General features: G+C 40.8%; 1 protein-coding gene across 1 annotated transcript; it reads left to right on the top strand.

Annotated features, from left to right (window-relative positions):
* Window positions 1-625: 625 nt before the first annotated feature.
* LOC119882629 (A disintegrin and metalloproteinase with thrombospondin motifs 15-like) lies at window positions 626-17804 on the top strand. The gene is made up of 8 exons (XM_038692755.1): window positions 626-1923; window positions 4019-4151; window positions 6182-6349; window positions 8889-9172; window positions 9266-9443; window positions 11542-11717; window positions 12868-13043; window positions 14443-17804. The coding sequence occupies exons 1-8, from the start codon at window positions 952-954 to the stop codon at window positions 15218-15220; spliced, it is 2865 nt and encodes a 954-aa protein (XP_038548683.1). The 5' UTR covers window positions 626-951; the 3' UTR covers window positions 15221-17804.
* Window positions 17805-23772: the final 5968 nt, after the last annotated feature.

Genomic DNA, 23772 nt, shown 5'->3' with positions numbered 1-23772 from the left:
TTCTGATGTATTACAAGACTAAACACATGTTCTGCCAGACACCATGTAAATCACTTTATGACGACTACGTGCCAGGAGAATGCCAGGACGCTGAACAATAAAAAGAAGAGTGGAGAGAGAGTCTTGGAGTTGCATTCTTACACTTTCACTGCCAGATGGCGCCAGAGTACAACACGCTTGTTCAGGCGCTTATGTGCACTGAAGCGCCAGTGGACTTCAGGTGTCGCTATTAGCCTGCATTTCACTTTGCATTTGTCTAAACTTTTTCTTAGGCAGATAATATGCAGACAAAAAGAAATGTCTTTGATTTATTCAATGTATTATCTCCCCGGCTGACTTTTAGTGTTTTTTTCCCCATTCATTTAACTTATTAAAAGTCTTTTTAAAAACATTTTATGGAAAATATGAGAAATATATTACATCGTTTGAAGGTTATGGTGTAGATGCATTAGTTTGAAATGAATGTCAAAATGTAAACAAAACAAAAAACCCAACAACAACTCAAATTGAATTGAGTGTTGCCTTTTGTTCCTTGTGTTTTTGCTCCCCGTCTGTCCGCAGCGAGTTTAGGCGGTGGGAGGGGGATGATGCTCAAGCTCCTGTCACACATGCTGTACGGCAACAATAATATTTGGAGAGTTACAAGTGGCTGCGGTCTGCAGCACAAACCGAGACGCATGACCAATGAGCTCGCTCTTGCGCACATACCCAGATTTCAGTTGACAGTGACCATCGGTGTTTATGCGCGGCTTTAAAGCTCAACAGCTCAGACAAGTTGGTGGCCAGAGTGGAAACGGTGCAAGATGTGTAGGAAGCTGGAAAGCAGTGTGGGTGCTTAGTTTTCTTAGGAAAGCACAAGCGGCGCTCCGTGCCATTGCGCACAACTTCTTGACTGCATCCAAACGCACCGCAGCCGAATTACAGAGTGGAATTTCCTGAGCAGGAGCAGAGATGGCTATACTCATTAGTTCTTTGATTATTTTTACAAAATTCCTACTTTATTTGAAACTAACATATTGCATGGAAGTAGATTTCTGCATACCTGTTCGTGTGGATCATCAAAAGCATGAAAAACCTCTGCACCGGCGCGCGGAGCAGATGAATGAAAGACAGATTGTTTTTAGACTAAGTGCATTCAAACAGGAATTTTACCTCCACCTTACGCCGGATTCTAGTTTCCTTGCAACGGGCAGCTTGCCGGCTAAGAGCGGCTCCTCAGCATCCAACGCCTCTGCAACCGCTGACCTCAGGGAATGCTTCTACTCCGGTGATGTCAACGCAGACCCGGACTCCTTCGCCGCGCTCAGCCTGTGTAAAGGTCTCCATGGGGGGTTCTCCTCTAACGGCATGGAGTATTTCATTAGCCAGACCAGGACAGAAGACGCATCTGCAGCGTCTGGATACGGAGCCTCTTTCGACAGGACCCATGTCATTCGCCGCCGGAGACGCGCTGCGCACTCAGGCGGTAACTTCACCAGCAGGTGCGGAGTTACACATGACACCAGCTTCAACATTTCCCTGGAGAAGTACAAGCACATGAGCGAACTGGAGATTGATGGCTTAACTGAAACTGTGTTGAAAACCTTGGGGAGGTCAAAGCGGTTTGCCTCCATCCCCAGGTTTGTGGAGGTGCTGGTGGTGGCAGATGAATCTATGGCTAAATTTCACGGGGATGACCTGAAGCATTACCTCCTGACCCTGATGTCAGTAGCAGCCAGGCTTTACAAGCACCCAAGCATTCTCAACTCCATAAACATATTGGTGGTGGGCTTCATGGTGATAAATGAAGCTGACAAGGGACCTAAGGTTTCCAGTAATGCAGCCCTGACTCTGCGCAACTTCTGCTCCTGGCAGAAGAAGTTGAATAAACACAGCGACAAGCACCCAGATTATTGGGACACTGCCATACTGTTCACCAAACAGGTAAGCAGGGGAGGAGTGAGCTGTGTGTAATGCATCACATTGGTGGTGCAAAGAATAGAATAAAAATACTGCACTCATGCACAACTAGCATGGATGCATTAGGAGTCAATGGGCCCCTGGGCACAAACATGTAAAAGGCCCCTCAACCCTTCTATATAGGAGAAAGACACCCAGACTGAAAAAGACACAAAACAACTACTCTTTCAATATGTTGCAAGTTAACCAGAACTATCAGACTCTCAGACTCTACTGTGGTAGTTTTGCATGTCTTTGTAGTTGATTGACTTTCCAACAAGAAATATTAACTGTCACTTCATACAGAGTCATGTTCCTTGCTTTGCAAGTCCCCTTCATTTAGTTCATGAGTCACTAAGAGCAGCTGAGCCAGTTCTTTCCATGAAAGACCTCACCTCTGTCTGCTTCTATGGAATCAGAACTGGGTCACTATCTGCCTATATAAGGAACTTTTATAATAATGAGAATTTTTTTAACCAGAATCCAAAGTACTTCTTCATTCATTCAAACTGACACAATCTATACACTATAAAACATTCATTCCTGGTCACAGATGTCCCACATAATCCCATGTGGCCACCAGACATGTGACCACTGACTAGTAAATCTTTCTCCACAGTCTGACTTCTCTCTGTCTGTCCCTCTCTGATGCCTGGCCGTTGGTGCCTGCTTTCCATTAGGTCCAGTTTGGCTCTGGATGGCCATCTGATACACAGCCTCTCTCCTTCACTGCATAGCAACATACAAAAACACTCAAGGTCAAAATGAGTGAAGAATCATCCCACGCCGGGAAAGATCCCGGATTTACACTGAGGGCAATTATATGTAGGAAAGTCCAAGTCTGGTGTTGTTGTCCTTGTAGGGCACAATGAGTTCAGCTGCAGCGATGGAAAAAATCTTGTAATAGGTTATGGAGAGCAAGTGGTGTGGAATACACATGGCTGGCAGAGGGTGCTTTTGGCATCTCTGGGCTGCAACACTGGGTTAACAAGTTCATCGTCCGCTATGTGTTCAAATTTACTCTGAACACTACAAAAGAACAGGAAAGTCATTTTTTAATTAACTGAAATGAATTTTACATTATATCCTGATCAGAAATATTAAAACTGAGACAAAACAATTTTTAGACACAGAAAAACAAGGCAACTATCTTCCTGATGACCAATGAGTCACGGCTATTTCCAATAATAATAAATTGTTCCAGTGGAAAAGGCTCAAAACATTTCCTGTAATTTGAAATAACAAGACAAAGAGTCTACAGTACATCCAAGCTAGCAGCTTGTGAGGCTGTGCATGTACTTAGCGAAATGCTAACACCAGCATGCTAACTTGAATGGCGTAAGTATTTGGTTGTAAACCAAAGTATTGGACAAACTGAAATTTGACCTGATGATGGCGTTACATTAAACATTAAGGGATCACCAAAGTTAAAACATGAATGTCAATCCATCTAACAGTACCGTGAATGTATATGCAGTTTCAGGGCAATCTATCAAATGGTTGTTGAGATATTTCAGTCTGGACCAAAGTGGTGGACTGACCAAACAACGTTGCCATCGGCTGCTAGCATGGCTAAACATACAATCTCAGGGCCATGACACAAAAACTGGCACAGATGTTTATTTTAGGGAAAGTCGGTGGTGCACAGTTAGATGTAGCCAACTAGCAGAAACTGAGGTACAACGCAGAGAAAAGAGGTGATAGGGAGAGAGTTCATGGTTAACATGACTGTTGTGGAGTTGACATGGTTTTACTTCAGCCTGGGGTGTGGGCTGCATGTGGGACTCATCTAGTCCTTTCTTCATACCTCTTTAACTAAACACCAAGAGGAAATCTGTGGTGGGCCTATCTCCCCTGACCCTCTGCTTCAATATATTTTAAGAACAGAGTAGCAATAAGCAAACCAGAGTCCCATGTGCTTTGCATTAGTGCTCTTCGTGTTCTGTTCATTCTGGAGCTTTCGGCACAGCCACACAAAACATGTTCGAAACATGGCAGAGTCCTATCTGATTTTCCAAGTTTCCTATAATAACAATAAAGAGAAAGGCTTTTCGCAATTAACACTTGTCTGTGTCATCAGGATCTTTGCGGGGCCACAACCTGTGATACACTGGGGATGGCTGACGTTGGGACCATGTGTGACCCGAAGAGGAGCTGCTCTGTCATTGAAGATGATGGCTTGCCCTCAGCTTTCACAACTGCCCACGAACTTGGTATGAAAGTTGTCGCATTATTTGTAAAATGTGAGCAACATGTTCATCTGCAGGGACTGAACACTAACATTATGCATTTTATATTTATGCTAATGCACATAGGTCTTAGAGTGAGATATGCTCAGGGCAAGAGTTGCATACAGTATGACCTTACCTTAAAACGTCAAAGGAAGTCTGCAATCAGGTTTGACAGACGTATAATGAGTGTGGAAACTGGCTTTGCAGGAGGACTTAGCAAATTTCATGATGATCTATATGACTGTGGTTCTCAGTCCGGGTCCCAAAGTACTACTGGGTTTCAATCCTTCCAGATATTTAATTGCATTCACGAGCGATATGCATGTTCGACATTACAGCTGCAGAACGTAACTTTGCACACTGGCAGCTGTAAATGGCAAATGAGAGATAACAGTATAGAAATACTTAAGTCACTCTGAATGATTTCATGATGTAACATTACAATAATACCTGCTTGTTCAAATTTATTCCGAGAGAGCCCTAAGAGAGCCCTGTATTTTAGTCCAAATGTCCAATCCACTAAGACAACGTGTTGTATTTGAACATACACTCATGTTGATGATCTGCCATGTTGAACCATGGACTGTGGCAATTGGCTTGGAAATGGCATTGGAATAGATCATTTTGGGAAACAAGTCCAACACACGCAGAGGTAGGCAGTGTGGCTGTAAAACCAAAATGATGCTCACCAAACGTACACCTATGCTGTAGCTGCAGAGGCAGATGCTACACTGACGACCTGGTTAGATGGATAAACTGTCACGAAATAACTCCAACAAAAAGCTCATCTAAATTGTCATTTTACAATTCTTTAATGAACTTGTTAAAAACAACACATACACAGACACATTGTGAACTTTAGCGGTGTTGGTAGGCACCAGCTGTCCAAACTCCTGTTAACATCTGTTTCAGTCTTTGTACTAAGCTAGGCTAACCACAACCTGCCTCCAGCTTCTTACTTAACCCACATGTGAGTGATAGCAATTCTTTCATTTTACTCTTGGAGAGAAAGCCAAAATGACCAAATACTGATTGACATTATGTTGCTTTTTCATGCTTAGTGTAAGCTGTTGTTTCCCAGTTAGACCTCAGGGTTTTTTATACACCAGAATGTCTGAATTCTGAAAGTACACTGATTGTAGAAGTTTTGATTTTATCACCTCCTGTGGGTGGCCTGTGTAGTTTAGACTAATAGGGTGAGTCTATAACATTGCATTGTTTCTCTGTTTCTCCAATATCTGTGATTTTATGGATGTAGTTTTACCCCCAACAATGTCCTTATTGTGGCTCTAAATGACCTGTTTTAGTCTGTGAGCTAAATACTGGAAATCCTTCCTTGTCTGCATTTTAATGCAATTTAATAGGTGTTATTATATATATTATACTGTTTGACACACTACTAAATTTGTCTAGTTAAGGCAAATCCTATTAATAATCCATGTGAAAGTTTTTTTCTTCACATTTTAATGATCAGTGATTGAAAAGACTTTAAAAGAAGCAAGACTCAGAGACCAGGTGCACGATAACCCCTGAGGCCCCAGGAGAGGTATTGGTTTACACCTTCCTCATATAATGTGTGTTAAGTAATTACACATTTCCCCCTCAAAATGGCCCAGTCTCACAATTAAATGCACTGAAACACAGTACTTTTTTCTTTTGAAAAATACTATAAGTTCATATTTAGGTAATGAAATGATTTCCTTGGGAACTAATGTTCCCTGAGAGGCACGGACGAATGCCACGATGAAAATTCCCATGCATAACTGCATTCCTGTCTGCTATGACATCAGCTTCAAATCAGTCCAAGTTGAATTTGCTTTATCTCATACATACATGTGTTTTGTGATGTCTGGTAAAAAGTTTCTCTCTGTAGTCATATTTTCATATTTCTCTGTCATCTACCATGTAACTCTAACTAACTGCTTATTGTGTTTTAAATCATGGGACAACAGAAAAGAGAACTACTTGACTTGGCCGTCTATTTCTCTTTCCACCCCACCCTCTTCCCCCAGGTCACGTCTTCAACATGCCCCACGACAATGTGAAGGCATGTGAGGAGGTATTTGGGAAACTAAAAGACAACCACATGATGTCTCCCACACTGATTCAGATCGACAGGAGCAGGCCCTGGTCTGTGTGCAGCGCAGCCATCATTACTGAGTTTCTGGATAGAGGTCATGGTTAGTAAACACTTCCTGTATATGTCTCTGGTCTCAGATGGACCACTAATTCTGTCCAGGCTTCATGCTCTCAGCTGGTTGTAATCTAATTGTATGCACAAAAAAACAGACCTTGGCTCTATTTTGTCACAGTTAAATTTCATTTCAGTTTGAACTTGGAAGTGATCACACATTCACACATGTCAAAATAATAAATTTATTTTATTTTATATTTTACTCTGACTCTACAGTTTCCCCTCAGTGTTTTAGTGTCAGCTCATGGTTTTGGTTTTCTGGACCACAATTTTAATGTTTCAGTTCATTCTCTGTGTTCGCATCAACCTCGTTTCTGGTCACAGTGGGCAGCTGAAAAAGCTCCAATAAACCCACTGTACCCTACATGCCCAGCACCAAACAGGAGACAGACAAAATCAGAGACCAACTGGCAGACATAATAGAGCATTTAGTAGCTAAAAAGCAAGATTTTTTGTAATGTAACTTTGAGTCTCTTGCATGTGAAAAAGGCAGTGTTAGCCACATTTAGGCTACAATGTGTCAACTATGTGATTATTAGCTGATTGTGAAGTTCTTCCTCCAAGTGGCCAAAAAGATAAAAATGGTTAGGGTTTCTCTCAGACACAAGTTCATGGTGAAATGACAGAATAATCAATCCCAAAGCACATTGAAAGTAATGCTAAATTACCTTACATGGGATCAGTATTTTGGATCCTTGGCTAGAAATCCTGCTATAACAATAAACTCAAAATGATGCAGCACCCAGCGACTCAAGAGTCTTTGGGAAGTACTTAAGAATGACAAAACAACAGAGTGGCTTATGTTGTCTGCTAGGCAGAGCCCATAAAAGGATGCTGTTGTGTAATGTTGGTGTAATATCTGGGTCCATTCTGTTGTATTTTGATGTGGTCACATATGCCCGTGCTTGTAAAAATGGGGATGAGAGCAGAATTATTTTTTTTTAATCTAAAACAGTAAATATCAGTTATTTGAGTCAGAAAGGGAGAAATCCATTATAAAACTGGCAGATTTCAGATTCTCACTAGCCTCAATAGACTGCAATGTACTTAGAAACATAGAAATGTGAAACACTTTATGGCAGAATTACACATGAAGCTGGAATGCAATAAACATTACACATGGAAGAAACTGAAAAGTATACTGGAGAAAGTATTTTTCTTTGAGATATAACTTCATATGCTTATGATGATATACAGTATTAATTTGCGGTATCCACATTCAACACAACATTCATAAGTGCATTAATATATCATTTGCCTTTTTCTCCTCAGTAGCTCCTTTATGCCAAGTCTTTTTCTGTCTGTGTAAACTCCAATAAGTGACTGTAAGTAGATTCTGTGGAACAGAATTAAACACTCCAATTTATTACCTCCTCCCGACCAGCCGACTTAATGTAACAAGCAAATGAGCATTTGCTAAGTTTAACACTCCAAAACACTACTGTCTTTTCTACATGAGTCATTTGCTTAATATAAACATTATCCAGCGCCTGCACTGTCTCATATAGAGCTGTGTCTGCTTTTGTACAGACGGACAAAAGTTATTTGACAAACAGTAACAATTTTAAGCTCATTCATTCATTATTTATATGTCAAAATCATATCTGTCTTGGATCATACTGTGCAATAATTTGCACAGTATTTTAAAATTTTAAAATTTATTTCCTGCCTCAATATTTTCTGAACTTTGTACAACCTGTTGTCATTACCTTAAATGGTAAACAGTTTTAAAGCTCAAAATTAATTCTCAGGCAAATTTGAAATGAGAGTTCATTTCACCACCAGAGTTCACCGCTTTAGGTGATCATTAGTCTTTTAAAATGTATTGACTGATGAATCACAATTAGTATGATATGTAAATTATGACTTTCCTAGGAGTGTATGCAAGTTTAGAGAATACTATATGATTAGCCACAAATGTGTCATAATAAAGTGTTATTTTCACCAGATCAGTCAATTTATCAAAAATTTATCAAGCTTCAATTGCTTAGTAATTTTTTTGGCCACATAGGGGCAGTGCATCAAGCTGTAAACAAAACACTGACATATCGCCCCCTTTTAAGTTGATATGGCCAATGTGTTACACATCCAGCAGACACAAGGCAACGGTGGCATTAATTTGGAGTCGTGTTTCTGTCCACCTGAGAAACAACAGTCCAGTATTCACTTTTACCTTTGTTAACATATTTTTTGGTCCCCACCAACTCCTGAGGGAAGGGTCATGAAAATGAAACATTGAGTTAAAAGATGCTGAATCACTTCATAGAGCTGAGGGAAACAAGAGTTGGTGACAATTGTGTGTGGGTTTGTGAAGAAAACCCTTTCATATTGTAATTATACTTTTTCAAAAATATTAATAAGAGCAGCTTTAAGTTCCGTTTAAAAAGTCTGATCAGCAGCAGCCACAGAAAACTCTAGTCATGGTGGCTTCAGATAAACACTTCCACACTTGATTTTAATATCAATATGAACAAATGCAGCTGCAGTCTGATTGTTTGCAGTGTTGTTGGTTTTTGTTTCTGCAGGAGACTGTCTGCTGGACCAGCCTCAAAGGCAGCTGTCTCTCTCAGACAACCTGCCTGGTTCCAGCTACAGCCTGCACCGCCAATGTGAGCTAGCCTTCGGCTCCGGCTCCAAGCCCTGCCCATACATGCAGCCCTGCTCCAAGCTATGGTGCACCGGGAAGGCCCGTGGTCAGCTAGTCTGCCAAACCCGACACTTCCCCTGGGCGGATGGCACCAGCTGTGGCAATGGCAAGGTGTGCTACCAAGGAGCCTGCACTGATAAGAACAGCACCATGCACATCAAGGTGAGAGAGTGAGGAAAGAAAGCACTGTCCTGCCCTGCTTGGTCCTTTTATAACAGATTGATGTACTATTGGACCTTTTTTCTTTTGTCCCAGGTGGATGGCCGGTGGGGGAAGTGGGGTGCATTTGGAGATTGTTCCAGAAGTTGTGGTGGAGGAGTTCATCTGGCCAAGAGAGAGTGTGATAACCCTGTTCCTGAGAATGGAGGCAAATACTGCTACGGTCTTCGCATCAAATATCGCTCCTGTAACCTCAACCCTTGTCCTGAAACAGGTACGCTGTTTGAGTACATTCACACAAGAACACACATTAAGGGCTATAACCGACGTTTCACTTAAACCTTTCCCCCAAACAGTGATTGTCCAATTATACCTTGATTGTCATGCTTTGGCTTTCTCCCAATGCAGAGTGTGTTGGGTTGTAGTGTGAATTTGATGTTTATAGAATTTGGAAGGTGGGTTTTTTGAGCCTTTTCAAAGCCAAAATCTTTTGAGCAAAATTGTGAGGAATGGATTATTTAGTGTGTTTATCTGCCCTGATGAAAGCTGCAATTGTTAGTAGGTCCAGCTAACTAGCTTCCCACCTACAGAAGTATCCTAACTCTGCGTTACTTCCAAGGCTAAGCTAAATATATGGGCTTCAGGTTATGCATGAATTATTAAAAGCGTTATCTAGATTTTTTAAAGATTGTTTTTATTACTCAAAATTGTGCTAAAATTGATATCCATTTCCATTTTTTTATTTTGCCCATGCACCATGCAACAAAGGCGTATACAATATGGGATATTATGTTTTTTATGTCGTGTATTTAAGCTCAATTATTGGAGACAAACAATAAAACACATATTATAGGAACAAAAAGATGAAAAAGACTGTGGAGATTTTACATGTATGTGGAAACCCAGTAGCAATGGGTAAATAATGGAAAACTGCTTGTACATGTACACTGCTTATAAAGTAACAACTCATTATTTTTTTATTCTTATCTAACTTCATGTTGAATCACAACATATCGACATCCAAAATGTAACAGATTACATAGTTCTAGTTAGGGCTGACCCCCAATAGTCAAAGATTTGGCGCTTCGATGGGCGGAGCCTGATTCAACTCAATCTCACAGTTGAAGTTTTGCAGCGAAACAAGGATCACGCCATTTTGGCGATATGGGGGTGCTCAACATCTGATTTTACATAGAACTACCAGTTTTCTCCCAAAAGTTAATATACAGCATACTACAATATAAATTTCAACGTTTAATCCTGTAAATAAACATGTAAAAAGAATAAAACTTTAAATAAATGTTTTTAAAATGCGTAAATAATTCCAAAATTGTAACCCTAACCGTGGGTCGTCAGTGCGCATGTCTAGGCATAGCGCGTGTGTAGCGAACACTTGCTGAAGAGGGAGCCCCAGCTTCACTGGTGTTGTGCCGAGTTGTCCGTACCTCGCGGGACTTTCAGATAATTTATGACCGTTGATGTACCACACAAAGAATATTTTATAATTTTTAAATAGCCAGCTACTTGAAATAGATCCACGAGGAACCATGACTAAACTCTGCACAAGACAATAGATTTTGGGCAACTCAGGAAGTTAATCAGAAGGTTGGCGGTTCAATCCCCAGCTTCTCCAGGCTGCATGTTGAAGTGTCCTTGGGCAAGATACTGAACTGCCCCTGGTGTGTTCCACCAGTGTATGAAAGTGTGTGAATGTTAGCTTCTGTTTGAGCACTTAGGCTCAGTGTATGAATGTGAGTGACTGGTGAATGCAGATGTAGTGTAAAAGCGCTTTGAGTGGTTGAAAAGACTAGAAAGGCGCTACACAAATACAGAGCATTTATGTTCTTCATATATTTGTTTAATGTCTGTTTTATTATAATATCATAAAATTCCTCACATCTTTGAAAAAAAGAATAGATGTTTTAGCAGTTTACAGAAATCAGTCTTTATGCAATCTGACTCCACTGTTGCATGACGTCCACATACGTGGACAGTTTTTGGTGTACATTTTCCTTTGAATTTATATTATAAAACACAACCTCGATTGTCCTCCTTGAATGAAAGCTTTTTTTTTAATCAAGCAATGGATATTTGGAATACAAGACAGTAACCACTGTTAAAATGTTGCTATCAATCAACTGACACTGTCCGCAAGTGGCTTGGAGAACATAACGATGATTATTTTAACCCAAATTGCATTAAAATAAATGTCCACAAATGTGTATACCATAATAATTTCATGACTAGCAACATCCACTGTGTAGTATCCCCACCATGTGGGAGCTGGAGTTACCTGTTAGCAGCTCTGTCCTGCTCTTTAATGTTTTTTTTTAAATGGTCAATCTAATCTGAGGTTGTTTTTAAATCTGCAGGTAAGAGCTTCCGTGAGGAGCAGTGTGAGGGGTTCAATGGCTTAAACCTGAACACCAACAGACTGGGTTCCTCTGTGGTTTGGGTTCCCAAATATTCGGGCATCTCACCCAAGGACAAATGCAAGCTCATCTGTCGTGCCAACGGGACTGGTTACTTCTATGTCCTCGCTCCAAAAGTATGTAGCTGATTTGCTATGTTACCACTCACCCTAACACACCATGTGAATGTGATCTGTTTTAATCACCACTCACTTTTTCCTATTACTGAAAAAATTGACTTAATTCAAGAATAACCCTCTGGGTACACTGTGTTAATAAGAGAAACTCCAATGAGTTCTGAAAAGTTTGAGGCAAATGACATATTGACTGCTTTCACATTACCAGTAAAACATAATTATCCAGCCATCAGGAGGTTGATTTGAGCCTGATAATTGCTAGCTATAGTCCAAATGTGGTTGCAGCCTGTGAACAGTATGTAGAGCAGTGCTGTCAGGTTTCATTATGCTGCTATGAATAAAAAACACACTTAGATCTGTTAAAAAATCTAAGACATGACATCAGAGAATTCTGCTAATATTCTGAGCCAAATGGGTATCAACAATTGTACTTGCTAATGCAATCTGAACATCTTGTGGGAGGAGTAGTTGAAACATTTAGGTAGAAATACTGAGCAGCTCTCTGTTCACAAAGGGTTTCAGGTTTGGTGTGTAACTGCCCATTAGGATTTGGTCCTCATCCACAGTGCAAGAAGTAACGGCTAGTTCCATCAACAGCAGAGCAATGAAAGGTGATGTGTTAGTGGCAGCAGAGAGAGTTGCTGCAGCTGCAGGATGGATGGAGTGGTGAGAAAGGGAAACATGCAGGGACAGTGTTACTTCCCAGCTGTCGCTTGTCAGCAACTACTTATGCAACTAGCAAGGAAACAAGCAGCAATACAAGCCAACATCTTGCTTACACTAAAGGACACTGTACACTCCCTCTGGTGCTACTTTTGACTTTCTCTTTATGTAGCTCTTTGGTTTATTATGTTTGTTTAATCCGAAGAATGAAGTAGATGTAGAACATATACAGCATGTGTCAATGAAAAAAGGTAATGGCTGCACACTTAGTCTATGCCACAAAAGTAAAAAAATTGCATAGTTTCAATCCTACTTGATGAAGATCTAAATGTGATCGAAATGTTGATACTGTTTTCTGATAGCCTTGCACCTGCGTGATGTGCGTATGATTACTCTACTTCAACTCGAAGGCCATAAATGTGGAAACACTTTCGGTCTTCCTCTTTTTTTCTCTGTTGTTCCTGATGTGATTTATCACACTCTGCAGGTTGTGGACGGGACGCCCTGTTCTCCTGACACCTCAGCTGTGTGTGTTCAAGGAAAATGCATCAAGGCAGGCTGCGATGGCAAGCTGGACTCTAACAGGAAGTTTGACAAGTGCGGTGTGTGTGGCGGGGAGAACCAGGGCTGCAAGAAGGTCTCAGGAATGTTCACCAAACCTATGTAAGTAGTATGTCAGCACATACTGTACCACTCTGCTATATCTAAACAGGTCAGGACAGGTCAAGGTCAACTTTAGATTGCGGGCAGCAGAAAGTTTGCAAGTGGAGATGTCTTTGCTAGATGTGTGTTACTGAAAAGGAGGAGCTAACTGAACTGCATGTGGTCTCGTTACGCTCACAGTCCCAAATGACATCATACACACAGGCAGCCCATGCTGATAAATCACAGTTCTCCCAACATGGAATCTGTAGCTGCTGGAGAGCCTACAGACATAGTCACCATAGGTACAGCATAGCCTCTTAACATGGCACTATAAATAAAGCAAGACACAGGCTGTGTTTGAAACGGGCTAAACTGCTGTCTCAGAAGGTGTCTAACAGGACAGCGAGGCATCAAGTGCTGTTCCAAACGCTCAAACGATCTCTTCCTGTCTCGTAAGATGCCTTCAAACTGCCCCCTTAACGGCCAGTTTTGAAGGCAGCATCAAAGCTGCCTTTTACCCATGAACCAGAGCGGCAGCGGCAGCTTACGAAAAATGGTCAAAATGGTGGACATACTAGCCAAATTCGTATACAAATATACATATTTAAATGTTTTAAGTACTTTTCTCGCTTAGATTTTTGAAAAGTTAGCGAAAACTAAACACTGAACTATCATATTAGCCCGTGACTGTGACCAACCAAGTATGATTTCTAAGGCATCTACTAGCCATTTGTCTTTTTAATAGCTAGTTAGCTCATAATAAGGCTAGCCAGAAGAGAGAGATGGCGTGCTGGCGTCACACGTCAGTAAGAGAGAGAGAGAGATGCCTTCTCTTGTCATAAGTTACGCCTTCTGAGGCACCTGTCTATTACGGTAACAAGACAGCGAGGCAAATGCCTTCTGTTTCAAACACTGCCACAGCTAGCCTAGCTTTGCTCAAAAAAGAAACAGCTAGCCCAGCAAAATTAAAGAGGCCATCAAGCATTTCCACAATGTATCCTCTGTATTTAACACATGCACAAATACAAAGCATTGTGGTTGAACAAGCTAATTTGCGCATTGGAGTCACTAAAATATATTGGTAGCTTAGCAAGATAAAAGATAAAACATGTAAATAAGACAATTAAAGAGTACTTGGTGGGATTATTTTTAAAAAAATGTTATTGTTCTTTTGAGGCTAACTGTTTCCCACTGCTTCCAGTATCCGTGCTAATCTAGGCTAACCATTTCTTGGACCAATATTTCTACTACAAGCACAGACGTTTACCTCATGTTCTCAGCTGATGATTAATAAAAATGCTACATGTATCCCCTTGAAGTTTTTCAAGTTGCAGTTATATCCATGGTCCTGAAAGCTTTTGGAATAACCATTGGTTGTTCCACATCATAATGCTTTACATCTCCACTTTCTTTTCAGTCATGGCTACAACTTTGTGGTAATGCTGCCTGTTGGAGCTGCCAATATTGACATCCGTCAGCGCGGCTACCGAGGAATGGTCGGTGATGAAAACTATTTGGCGGTGAAGAATCGGCACGGCAAGTACCTGCTGAACGGAAACTATGTGGTGTCAGCAGTGGAGCGGGACCTGCTGGTGAGGGGCAGCTTACTGCGCTACAGCGGCACCTCCTCATCTGTAGAGATTCTTCAGGCCACAAGACCCCTGCAGGAGCCTCTGACTGTGGAGGTGCTGTCTGTCGGGAAGATGACTCCTCCAAGGGTGCGGTACTCCTTCTACATCGCCAAAGAGAGCAAGGAGGAGAAGACTCTGCGGAAAGAGGAGAGAAGCCATGCTGCACAGAATAGCGTCTTGACAGACAGTAATAGGGTAGAAGCTAAGAAGCGGATGATGGGTAAGAGGCCGGTCAGTCACTGGGTGACAGGAAGTTGGGATTCGTGCACGGTGACTTGTGGGAATGGTCTGCAGAAGAGGCTGGTGCAGTGCCAGAGCATGGAAGGGCGTCCTGCAGTGGACTGTGACAGTGCTGACAGGCCTGTATCAGTGAGAGCATGTGGGGATCCATGTCCCATGTGGGACGTAGGGGCCTGGTCTCACTGCTCCAAGTCCTGTGGAAGGGGTTTTAAAAGGCGGCCAGTACGCTGCATGACTGAGGATGGTCTGAATCTACCCAGAGATCACTGCTCTGGAAGGAGAAAGCCTCAGGAACTGGACCTCTGCAGCCTGAAGCCATGTTAGAACAGACTCAGCCCAAGGACTTATTTTTGTCAGTCAACATAATGATTTGACATGAACCTAAGCAACCAAAGAGGAAGATGATGATCTCGGCTGTGTTGGGTGGAAATACAGCCTCACTGTGTCTGAAGGGGCGTCTCTACACCGAGGAAAGGCATTGGAGACGGAGAGAGTCTCCCTCCATCTTTAAAAAAAAAAAAATCTGTTTAGATAAGAGACAAGAAGGAAAGCTGTCTCCTTGTAAACTGTCAAACCATCTGAGGCAGGTTTGACTTGTGGTTTGTCTACCTCTACAAGGAAAGATGACACAATGGCTGAGTACATACAGAGAGTAACAGAGAAATATGCAGAGACAGCGGTCACTCAGATCTGTACACAAACATAATTTCTTGGTATAGATGTGTGAGATAAGATTGCAAAAGCAGAGAGAAATAAAAGTCCAGGACAAACAAACATTGTGAAGTACAACCTCAACACTCACACTGTGCAGTTATCAAAGGCAGATATCTCACCTGTGATTTATCATTTTTCTTATTTCACTGAAGAATTAATTAAAATGTGAAATACAGTACTGTATCATTCATTCAACATCCAAGACCTGATTGTTACATGCAGTTTCTACATCTTTTGATTTCATCATTTTATTTTTACACCTATTGGCTCTAAAATCTAAATCAGTAGGCAACCGCACTGCTAGCCAGAGTCAGATCATCAACTAATAGCTTTACAAGCTTTATATCCTTCCAAAATGTAAAACAGTCAACAATAACAATCTTCATGAATTTGATCAATGTCAATGAATTTCTGAATTTCACTAGTGACCAAAAATCCCAAAATATTTTTTACTTATAGCATATTCTATACGGTGAATGTAGGCTGTTTGTATGGTGCAATCATAATGAATCTGTGTCAGTTCTGTGTAATCCAAACTGACCAATGCTCAGCTGTTTGTTCTATGTTGCCAAAGAGTTATAACCTTCAAAAACGCCTTAGTAGACGAGAGAGAGACGAGGCGAGAGACGCCTCTCTGCTTAAAATGACAGAAGTGTGGCTTGCTCTCGCCATACATTTCTTCATCAAGTCCAACTGAAATTAAACAGCATTTTTTTTGTCTGCTACAGCATCCTTTTCTGTTCTCTAAATCACTTGCCCTGTGTTCTCCTTGTGAAATCTGATATTTTTTAAGCCAGTCAAATCCTGCATAAACTAGTAACGCCAGCATGTCAACAACCACATTAGCTTTCCTGCTGAAGTCTCCTACTTTTCTAACTTACCAACATGAACATACATCTTGTGCTGCATAAAACATTCCTAAATACAGAAATTAGCTATGAAATGTGTTTACATTGTATACTCACACTCCAGACCATACAAGGCCTCATATGTAATAAACAATAGGCTACTTCAAAATCTAAGATTTGTGTAATAAAAGCAAGATTAGGGTGACATGTGAATATACACTTTGCACTTCGGTCTGGCTGCTGAATTTTGTAAAAATTGGCAAACAAGGCATTACAGTAATCTGGCCAATAATATTGCTAAATGAATACACTGCTTTCAGGTCATGCTGTTACCTTCCTCAAAGCTAAATAAATACAAGGTATGAGTGTTTTGTGCTCAAAAGATTTTTATTACTCAAATTTTACTTAGGTTGGAGTATCACCTAAATATTCTGCAAAGTTAATGTTTGCTATGTTGCTCTGGGTGAAATGTGTTTTGGCTAATATCATTTCCTCAACCTTCACATGCTTCTTTCCTTCTGCTGCATGTCAGCTTCAACACCCCTAGCCCTTAATGAGAAGACATGCTGCAAAGGTTGTGTTTTTTGCCAAGCTCGAGATGCCATCATGTCGTTATACCCAAGCATCAACAAGTACATGGTTTGATCATTTGCTCTGGTGCTACACTTATTACTTAACTGTTGAGTAAAGCCTGCTGTATACAGAAGTAGAAAAAAGCATACCATCTCTACGAATCACATCCATGGTGAAATTAAAGGGAAAATGCACCCTAAAACATGATCATCACCAAACATCTTTTGGTCTATTTTCCATCATGGGATTCCATCTTGTTGTTTTAAAGGGATTGTTTTCATTTCATCGGCCAACTGTTACTGCATGTCCAGCACAGCTGGAAATATGTGTAGTTGAATAGAAAATGGATTAGAAGTCTTAAAATTATTTAACTGAAGTCCATTTTTGGTGTCACACCCTAAGATTTGAAGTGCAAGGGCGTCTGTCTGGACTCACCATTTTACATGTTTACAATGTTCCAACAATTTCAACATTCATTATAACATAACATCTGGAATGTGGAAAACACAGAATAATAGATACTTGTATTTGAAGGTGGAATTAAACTGACACAACATGTCCTTCAACACAAATTTCCTTTCACTCTTCATTTCCAGTGTTTTGGTTCAGAGGGACCAATTACACCATCTAAAAGATGGTAATGTACAGTTGTATTTTCTTTCACATCATGTGCAGATAATGTTATTTTTTATCAGTTGTATTTTGTATTGTATACTATGTATACATTCATCTAGCTGTATAAAATAAAGTATATAAATAAGAATGTAATCATATGCTGAATCATGATTGATGATCTGAAGCTTTGGGTTGTAAGGTATTATTCAGATAGGTAATGTTAAACAATAGGGAAATATTACTTCCCTACTGTCAATCTATCCCATATCATTGGATGACAGACTGGATGGATGTCTGTTGTCTCTTGAATGTCTCCCTTTGCTCTAGCAGTATCTGTTACAGCAGAGTTCTGCTGTGCCACGCAGTCTTGCATCACATGAGATGAGACAGTCTTGATACCTCAGCTCTTCTCCAACTGAAGCATGACAGCAGATGAAAACACATTCATTCATCCCCTTTGGTATTCTGCTGATTCAAGCTCCGTTGTCCCAGCATACTGTAATAACACACCCAGCTTGGCCAGCGCCTGCCCAGGAAGCCTGATGCATTGTAGGACAGACTTCTCTCAGACTTGGATACCCTTAACCCAAGTATTTGACCCATATGAGTATTTAAAGGTCCATATTTATATCAATATCTTTGGATAGAATATGTGGATGGTTAATATTGAATAGCTTTATGCTTGATTTCTTAAAGACAACTTCACACTTAAAGGGGCAAAATGTAGTTTTCACCACCACTAGTGGTGCGGTTTTAGGATTGCAACCAGGCGTGTGCTTGTACTCGTGCTTGAACTGTAGGCTTGATCTCATGAGAGAGCATTATCCGAAACACAACTGCTTTAATAGAGAGATCCTGCAATAAAAGCGAAAACACCGGCATTCTGGCTGTGGCTTTTCTCCAGACATGTTCAGGTTCTGTTACTTTAACGTTCCCGGCTCAGAGGCAGATCAACACCTGCTCCTTATCTTTCATACAGCGCAGCGAGACACATGCATATTGGCACAATACTCCCGGAAAAAGAGGCAGTGTGACAGCGGCTATAGACAGACAGGGAAACAGCTTCACATAACCTGCTTGAAACTCAGGAAAACTCCTACAGCAATTTTACAGTAACATTTTGATCAGCTTGAGGTTGAACTAATCCATGCTCCTCACATGATAACGTTACATTTTCTGCATTTAGCCGACGTGATACATCGGCGTTTGCTGTCTGCTTTTCAGTAAGTAACATCACTATTTGTGTATCTTTCACAGGAGGCTCAGCAATGTGAGCATTGGATGATAATGAAAAGGTTAGTGAGCTGGACTGAATATTTTAATGAGAATGTTGCCACACTTTATAACAGTTAGATAATAAGTATTGTCACTGTAGTGGATGGGTCTTCCTCTGTGTTGTTGTCCTGCGCTGTTTTGTTGCAGTATTGTATGAGGGTCACATAAGTTACAGCGACAGAGAAGTGGAGAAGCTGTGTAAATCGACAATAAATCTAAATTTGAATGTTCCGAAGCAACAGCGGCAGGTCCAAGCTAATGTAATACTAGCTCACTGCCCTGCCTTGCATCACTGTAGACTAATATAACAAACCGCTCCACATTTGCTTTGTACTGTTACATCCTTCCTTGCAGACTAAATCAACACTTTGACATAATACTGGTGGTACACAGGATAGTAATGGGCATTGCGTTAGCTAGTAAAGAAATGTGGAAAGCGATACAACTTTGCACCGAATAACGATAGCAACTGCTTGGCATTAACCGGTGAGCAACCATGACTCTCTCTGTGATGTAGTCACCTTTCTGATGTTGACCGTTTTCACCCGACGTCATCTGAATCTTGTTTGGTCTGATGGGCTTCAGCACACAAAACTTTATTGTTGCGTTGTATCCTTACGTGTAGTTTATGTTGGAGTCTGTGTTGTGCTGGGAGCTGCTGGTTTTGCGGTGTTAGTGGACTGGATTTTGTTAGCTGCGGTGCTGTCGCTGTAGTCGGAGAGAGGCTCGGGAGCGCTCACAGGGCTACATCCCGACCCGGTGCCTTCACATTGATAGCAGAATCGTGGCTGTTCCAAGCAACAGAGGGAACAGGTGTGTGCTTCATTTCTAAGTGAGGCTACAGCCCATTGACAAAAAGGAAGTAAAAATTTTATTTATTAGGCTAATTCATTGAAAAACTAGATATATATATATTTTTTTGCCCTGTCCACATAATCATATATATTCTTTTTGGCACATTATGTTAAGAGGTGTAAAACTAGGTTGTACATGTTTCCTTAGATTCAAAAGGTCAGTTAAAAACCTTAACATCCCATGGGGCCTGCTAATGGTTAAGAACCATGAGATTTGCTGCTGGATGCTAGCTAGAAAGGGGGTGGGACTTACTGTAAGATAAATCATTGATAGTTCTCTCTTTCACTCAAGATATCAACATTAACATTCCTCATTGGACGCACCTGTCAAGGACTAGAGTCATTTTCTCAGACTTGACAAAGCTCCTCCAAAGTCACAGTACTAACCATGACTAATAAAATTGGTGGACTGGCCATTGTAATTTGCTGATTTGCTGATTTAATTTGCTGGTGGACAGGTCAGGCCTCAGAGTCAAGTGGGATGAAAACAGTGCCAGTTCAGTAATCAAACCCCTGTTGGAGGGTCCAAGGGCATTTCCCCCTGGAAGGCAAAGTTTTCACGCCAGGGGCCACATAAAGAAAAAAGTATATAGTCCTGGGCCGTGAGCCTTTAAATTTAGGAGAGCCTCTTAAAGAGCGAGTTTCTAGATTTTATCATTTTTACATTTCACTCATCAAATATCACACCTAATAGGAACATTTATGCAGGGACTTGGACTGAATAATTGCCTGATTGTGAGACTGAGGCCTGGACTTATTGTTTGCTTGGTAAAGAGGGTCTTCATGTTCAGCCAGGTGTCCAGCCCTGTATGTATGCTCTGAATTCCACGAGATCTAACCTGAAAAGCCTGAGTCAGTTTAGTTTTATATAGACGATATCTGACGAAGAAAGTTTAGTCTGTCTCAGTGCAGCCTGTGAGGGCAGTTTGCTAAAAACACAAACACAATTTACTAGGCATCCAAAGGCATTCTTTTAAAGCTGCAATAGGCTAGAGAATTATCCAAAACACACTTGTCAGCCTGAATCACAAGTAACAAAGAAGAGTAGTAAATTGTAGCCAAGACAGGTAGTCCTCAAACTGTCTGAAGGCTCATTCCCAACTCAGAGAAGCCATATCCACAGTTAAATCAGTTCATTTCAGCACTTGTGGTATACTCATGCAATGTCGGAAACTGAATCACCCACTACTTCACTGTCTGATTGACTTTGCCTCTTAAACCCTTAATGTTCTGCTATATACCCCATTTACAATGGGGCACAATCAGCCTAGTTCAATCCGTGACATTGCTTGAGTTAAATATTCAAAAACAAGAGGGTATTTTTAAATGGAAATGGCAATGTTTGCTTGTAATTTAGCCTGACATACTTATATTGCTGCAAACTATGCAACAGACTTTAAAGGACGTTCCAAGCATTTTGACAAAGCTTGGCAGAGTAACACGTGTTTATAATGACGGGTGTGGCAGGGTGGAAAGTGTTCATAGAGCCATGATTCACACAGTGACAAAGTAGGTTGAAGTACTCCTAATAATAAAAAGAATTAGAGTCTGAGACTTAATGTGTGATCTGGATAACATGTGCATGAGGAATCACTTCTTGTATGACACTACATCAATAAAACTGTTTGATTTGAATGTGTCTGGAAATTACATCAACTTAAATCAGCCATTACTATTCTGTTCCACAGCTCCTCCACCCATTCCATCTCCTCACACATCTTTAAAAAAAAAAAAGCAAAGAAGCATAGACGTGCAGTGTCTCCCTGTGTCATTGCTGCTCAAGTCTTTAGCCACTTTAATTGACCTGGACTTTGCCTGTAGCATCCTGAATGGATCAGGGCTCTATTGAATGTGAGCTTTGGTTGAGTGTATTTAGAAAATCACCCTCTTGGAGTTCATCTTAAGGAGTTTTACCTCACAGTGGGTGGCTGCTCGAGAGAGGTGTGAAGAGAATTCTTGTCCGGAAAGCACATTATCTGCTTTACACAACAACACAGCAGTTGACACTGGCCTCTGCCAAGAGCTGAGCGGATTTTGATTTACTTTTCCCCACACTTCTCCAAACGGGGGCCTGTCCACCTATTCAGAACCTACTCACGTGGCCAATGAGCATGAAGGGTTAATGTTTCCCAGTCCATGGGAACCGCTGAGGCTTTAAGTTGGCCTTTCTTTAAATTGACTGAACCGCAAAGTCAAAATGACCAGCGTTGCAGAATTAAATGCATGTGGAGGGCTGTAAACAACTGGCTGGGAAGTTCATATGCTAAGCCAAGGCGAAATACATCAAGACTTGTTTAACAGAGGCTCCTTGTAGGGGAAATATACAGATTTCAAGCAATAGCTGAAATTAACTACCATTAATAATTACCACTAAAGAATACAATGCAGGATATAATACAATCTGTGCTAGTTCACTTCCATGCCCAAATTCCCATTCCCAAATTCCATGCAACACATTTTAGATAGAGATAGTTTGCTAAATGTTCCTTTTCAACATGTTAAAGTATATAGGATGTGGTCAGGCATGATCATTGTATTAATGACAAGATCCCCGCAGAGGAAACAAGCTTCATACGCCAATTGTGTGAGAGTTGGCAAACCTGGATATGATGGAGGGGACAAAGCAATTTGGTCAAAAGGGTCCAAGGACCCAAATGAACCCCTGGACAGAAACACAACACAAAGACTACAAGATTTTTATGCATAAGTTTTCTGGTAATTACTTGTTTGCAGTTTCATCTTTCAGCTCACTGTCTGGTCCAGGAACAAGCTAATATGTTTAGCAAACTATTCATACAGAAGAACAATATATAATAAAAGAAATGATACACTACTTTGTGTAATTTTTTCTGTTAGGGATTCTCAATTGCTCAGGACAATGATTAGCTATCCTGATGTCATAAGGCGTCGGCTTCTGAATAACTCACAAAATAAAAATGCTCTGGGTTTTGAGGGTGTTATGGCCAAGCATGGCTGCAGCACTAATGTCTTGTCTTTTCCAACTACTTTATAAGTACTACTTTAGAAGAAACTGTATAACTTTATAAGTTCCTGATTTCCTAGACTTATTGTGCCTACTTGTACTCTACTTTGACTTGATGCTGTCTTTTTCCTAGAAGCTGACTTTACTTTTTCTTTCCTACTTAAGAAGTTTTAAAGATACATTTTTCTCCATTTGGGTCAGTTTCTCCCCTTAAAAGTATGCAGTTACATAAATTGAGATGAGCAAATTATAATCTTGTCTTTGGATTCACAAGTTGACCACATCCTTTCCACGAACACCATTTTAGGCAAACAGTTGCTGCTGAGGTCTTTGAGAGGATTCCTAGGGTGACAAATGATTCTGTGCTTTTTCCCCCTATAGCTCCTGTTAGCACCCCGCTTGCCTTGAAGTTATTCCATTACAGGAGGTGGAAGATTTGTCCATGCTGGGAATGGGAATTGTTTGATGCTTGGTGCTTTTAGGGTGTCAGCCCTTTCATGCTAATGTCTTATTCTGACAAATCGAAGTACATTGGAATGTGTACATGTGAAGTTACAGAGACTGTCCTGTACAGTACCTGCTAAGTCTCGGGTTCAGTCCCAGGAACCTATTGATGTGTGTTGTAAAGTAAATGATGTCAATGTAAATGTTAATTTAGCTGTGGAATGAACAACACATTAGAGATAACGAGTTAAGAGATAATTATGCCCAATTAGCTGGCTAAAAACAAGAGAAGAATAACTTCTGCACTAACTAGGTGTTTAGTTACATCAATAACAGTTAACAACTATCCATAAACAAACACAATAATGGATACAAGCAAGACAAAAGTTTTATTGTCTTCACAGATTCTCACTCATACCGCTCCCTTAACCACACAGATCATTTTATGGTTGCATTTTAAGGGATGAGATAAATACTGCAGCAGCACATTAAGACATATGCTTCGACTAAGTGCTTGTCTGCGACCTACAGTTACCCATAACACCCTTTGATGCATAGATTCACAGAGAA

Source organism: Micropterus salmoides, unplaced genomic scaffold (genome assembly GCF_014851395.1).
Source record: "Micropterus salmoides isolate LMB-PRFRI ecotype aquatic unplaced genomic scaffold, ASM1485139v1 Ms_hic_scaffold_3, whole genome shotgun sequence".
Taxonomy (NCBI): Eukaryota; Metazoa; Chordata; class Actinopteri; order Centrarchiformes; family Centrarchidae; genus Micropterus; species Micropterus salmoides.
Note: the sequence above shows the minus strand (reverse complement) of the source record. Positions and strands in the feature narration are given on the sequence as shown.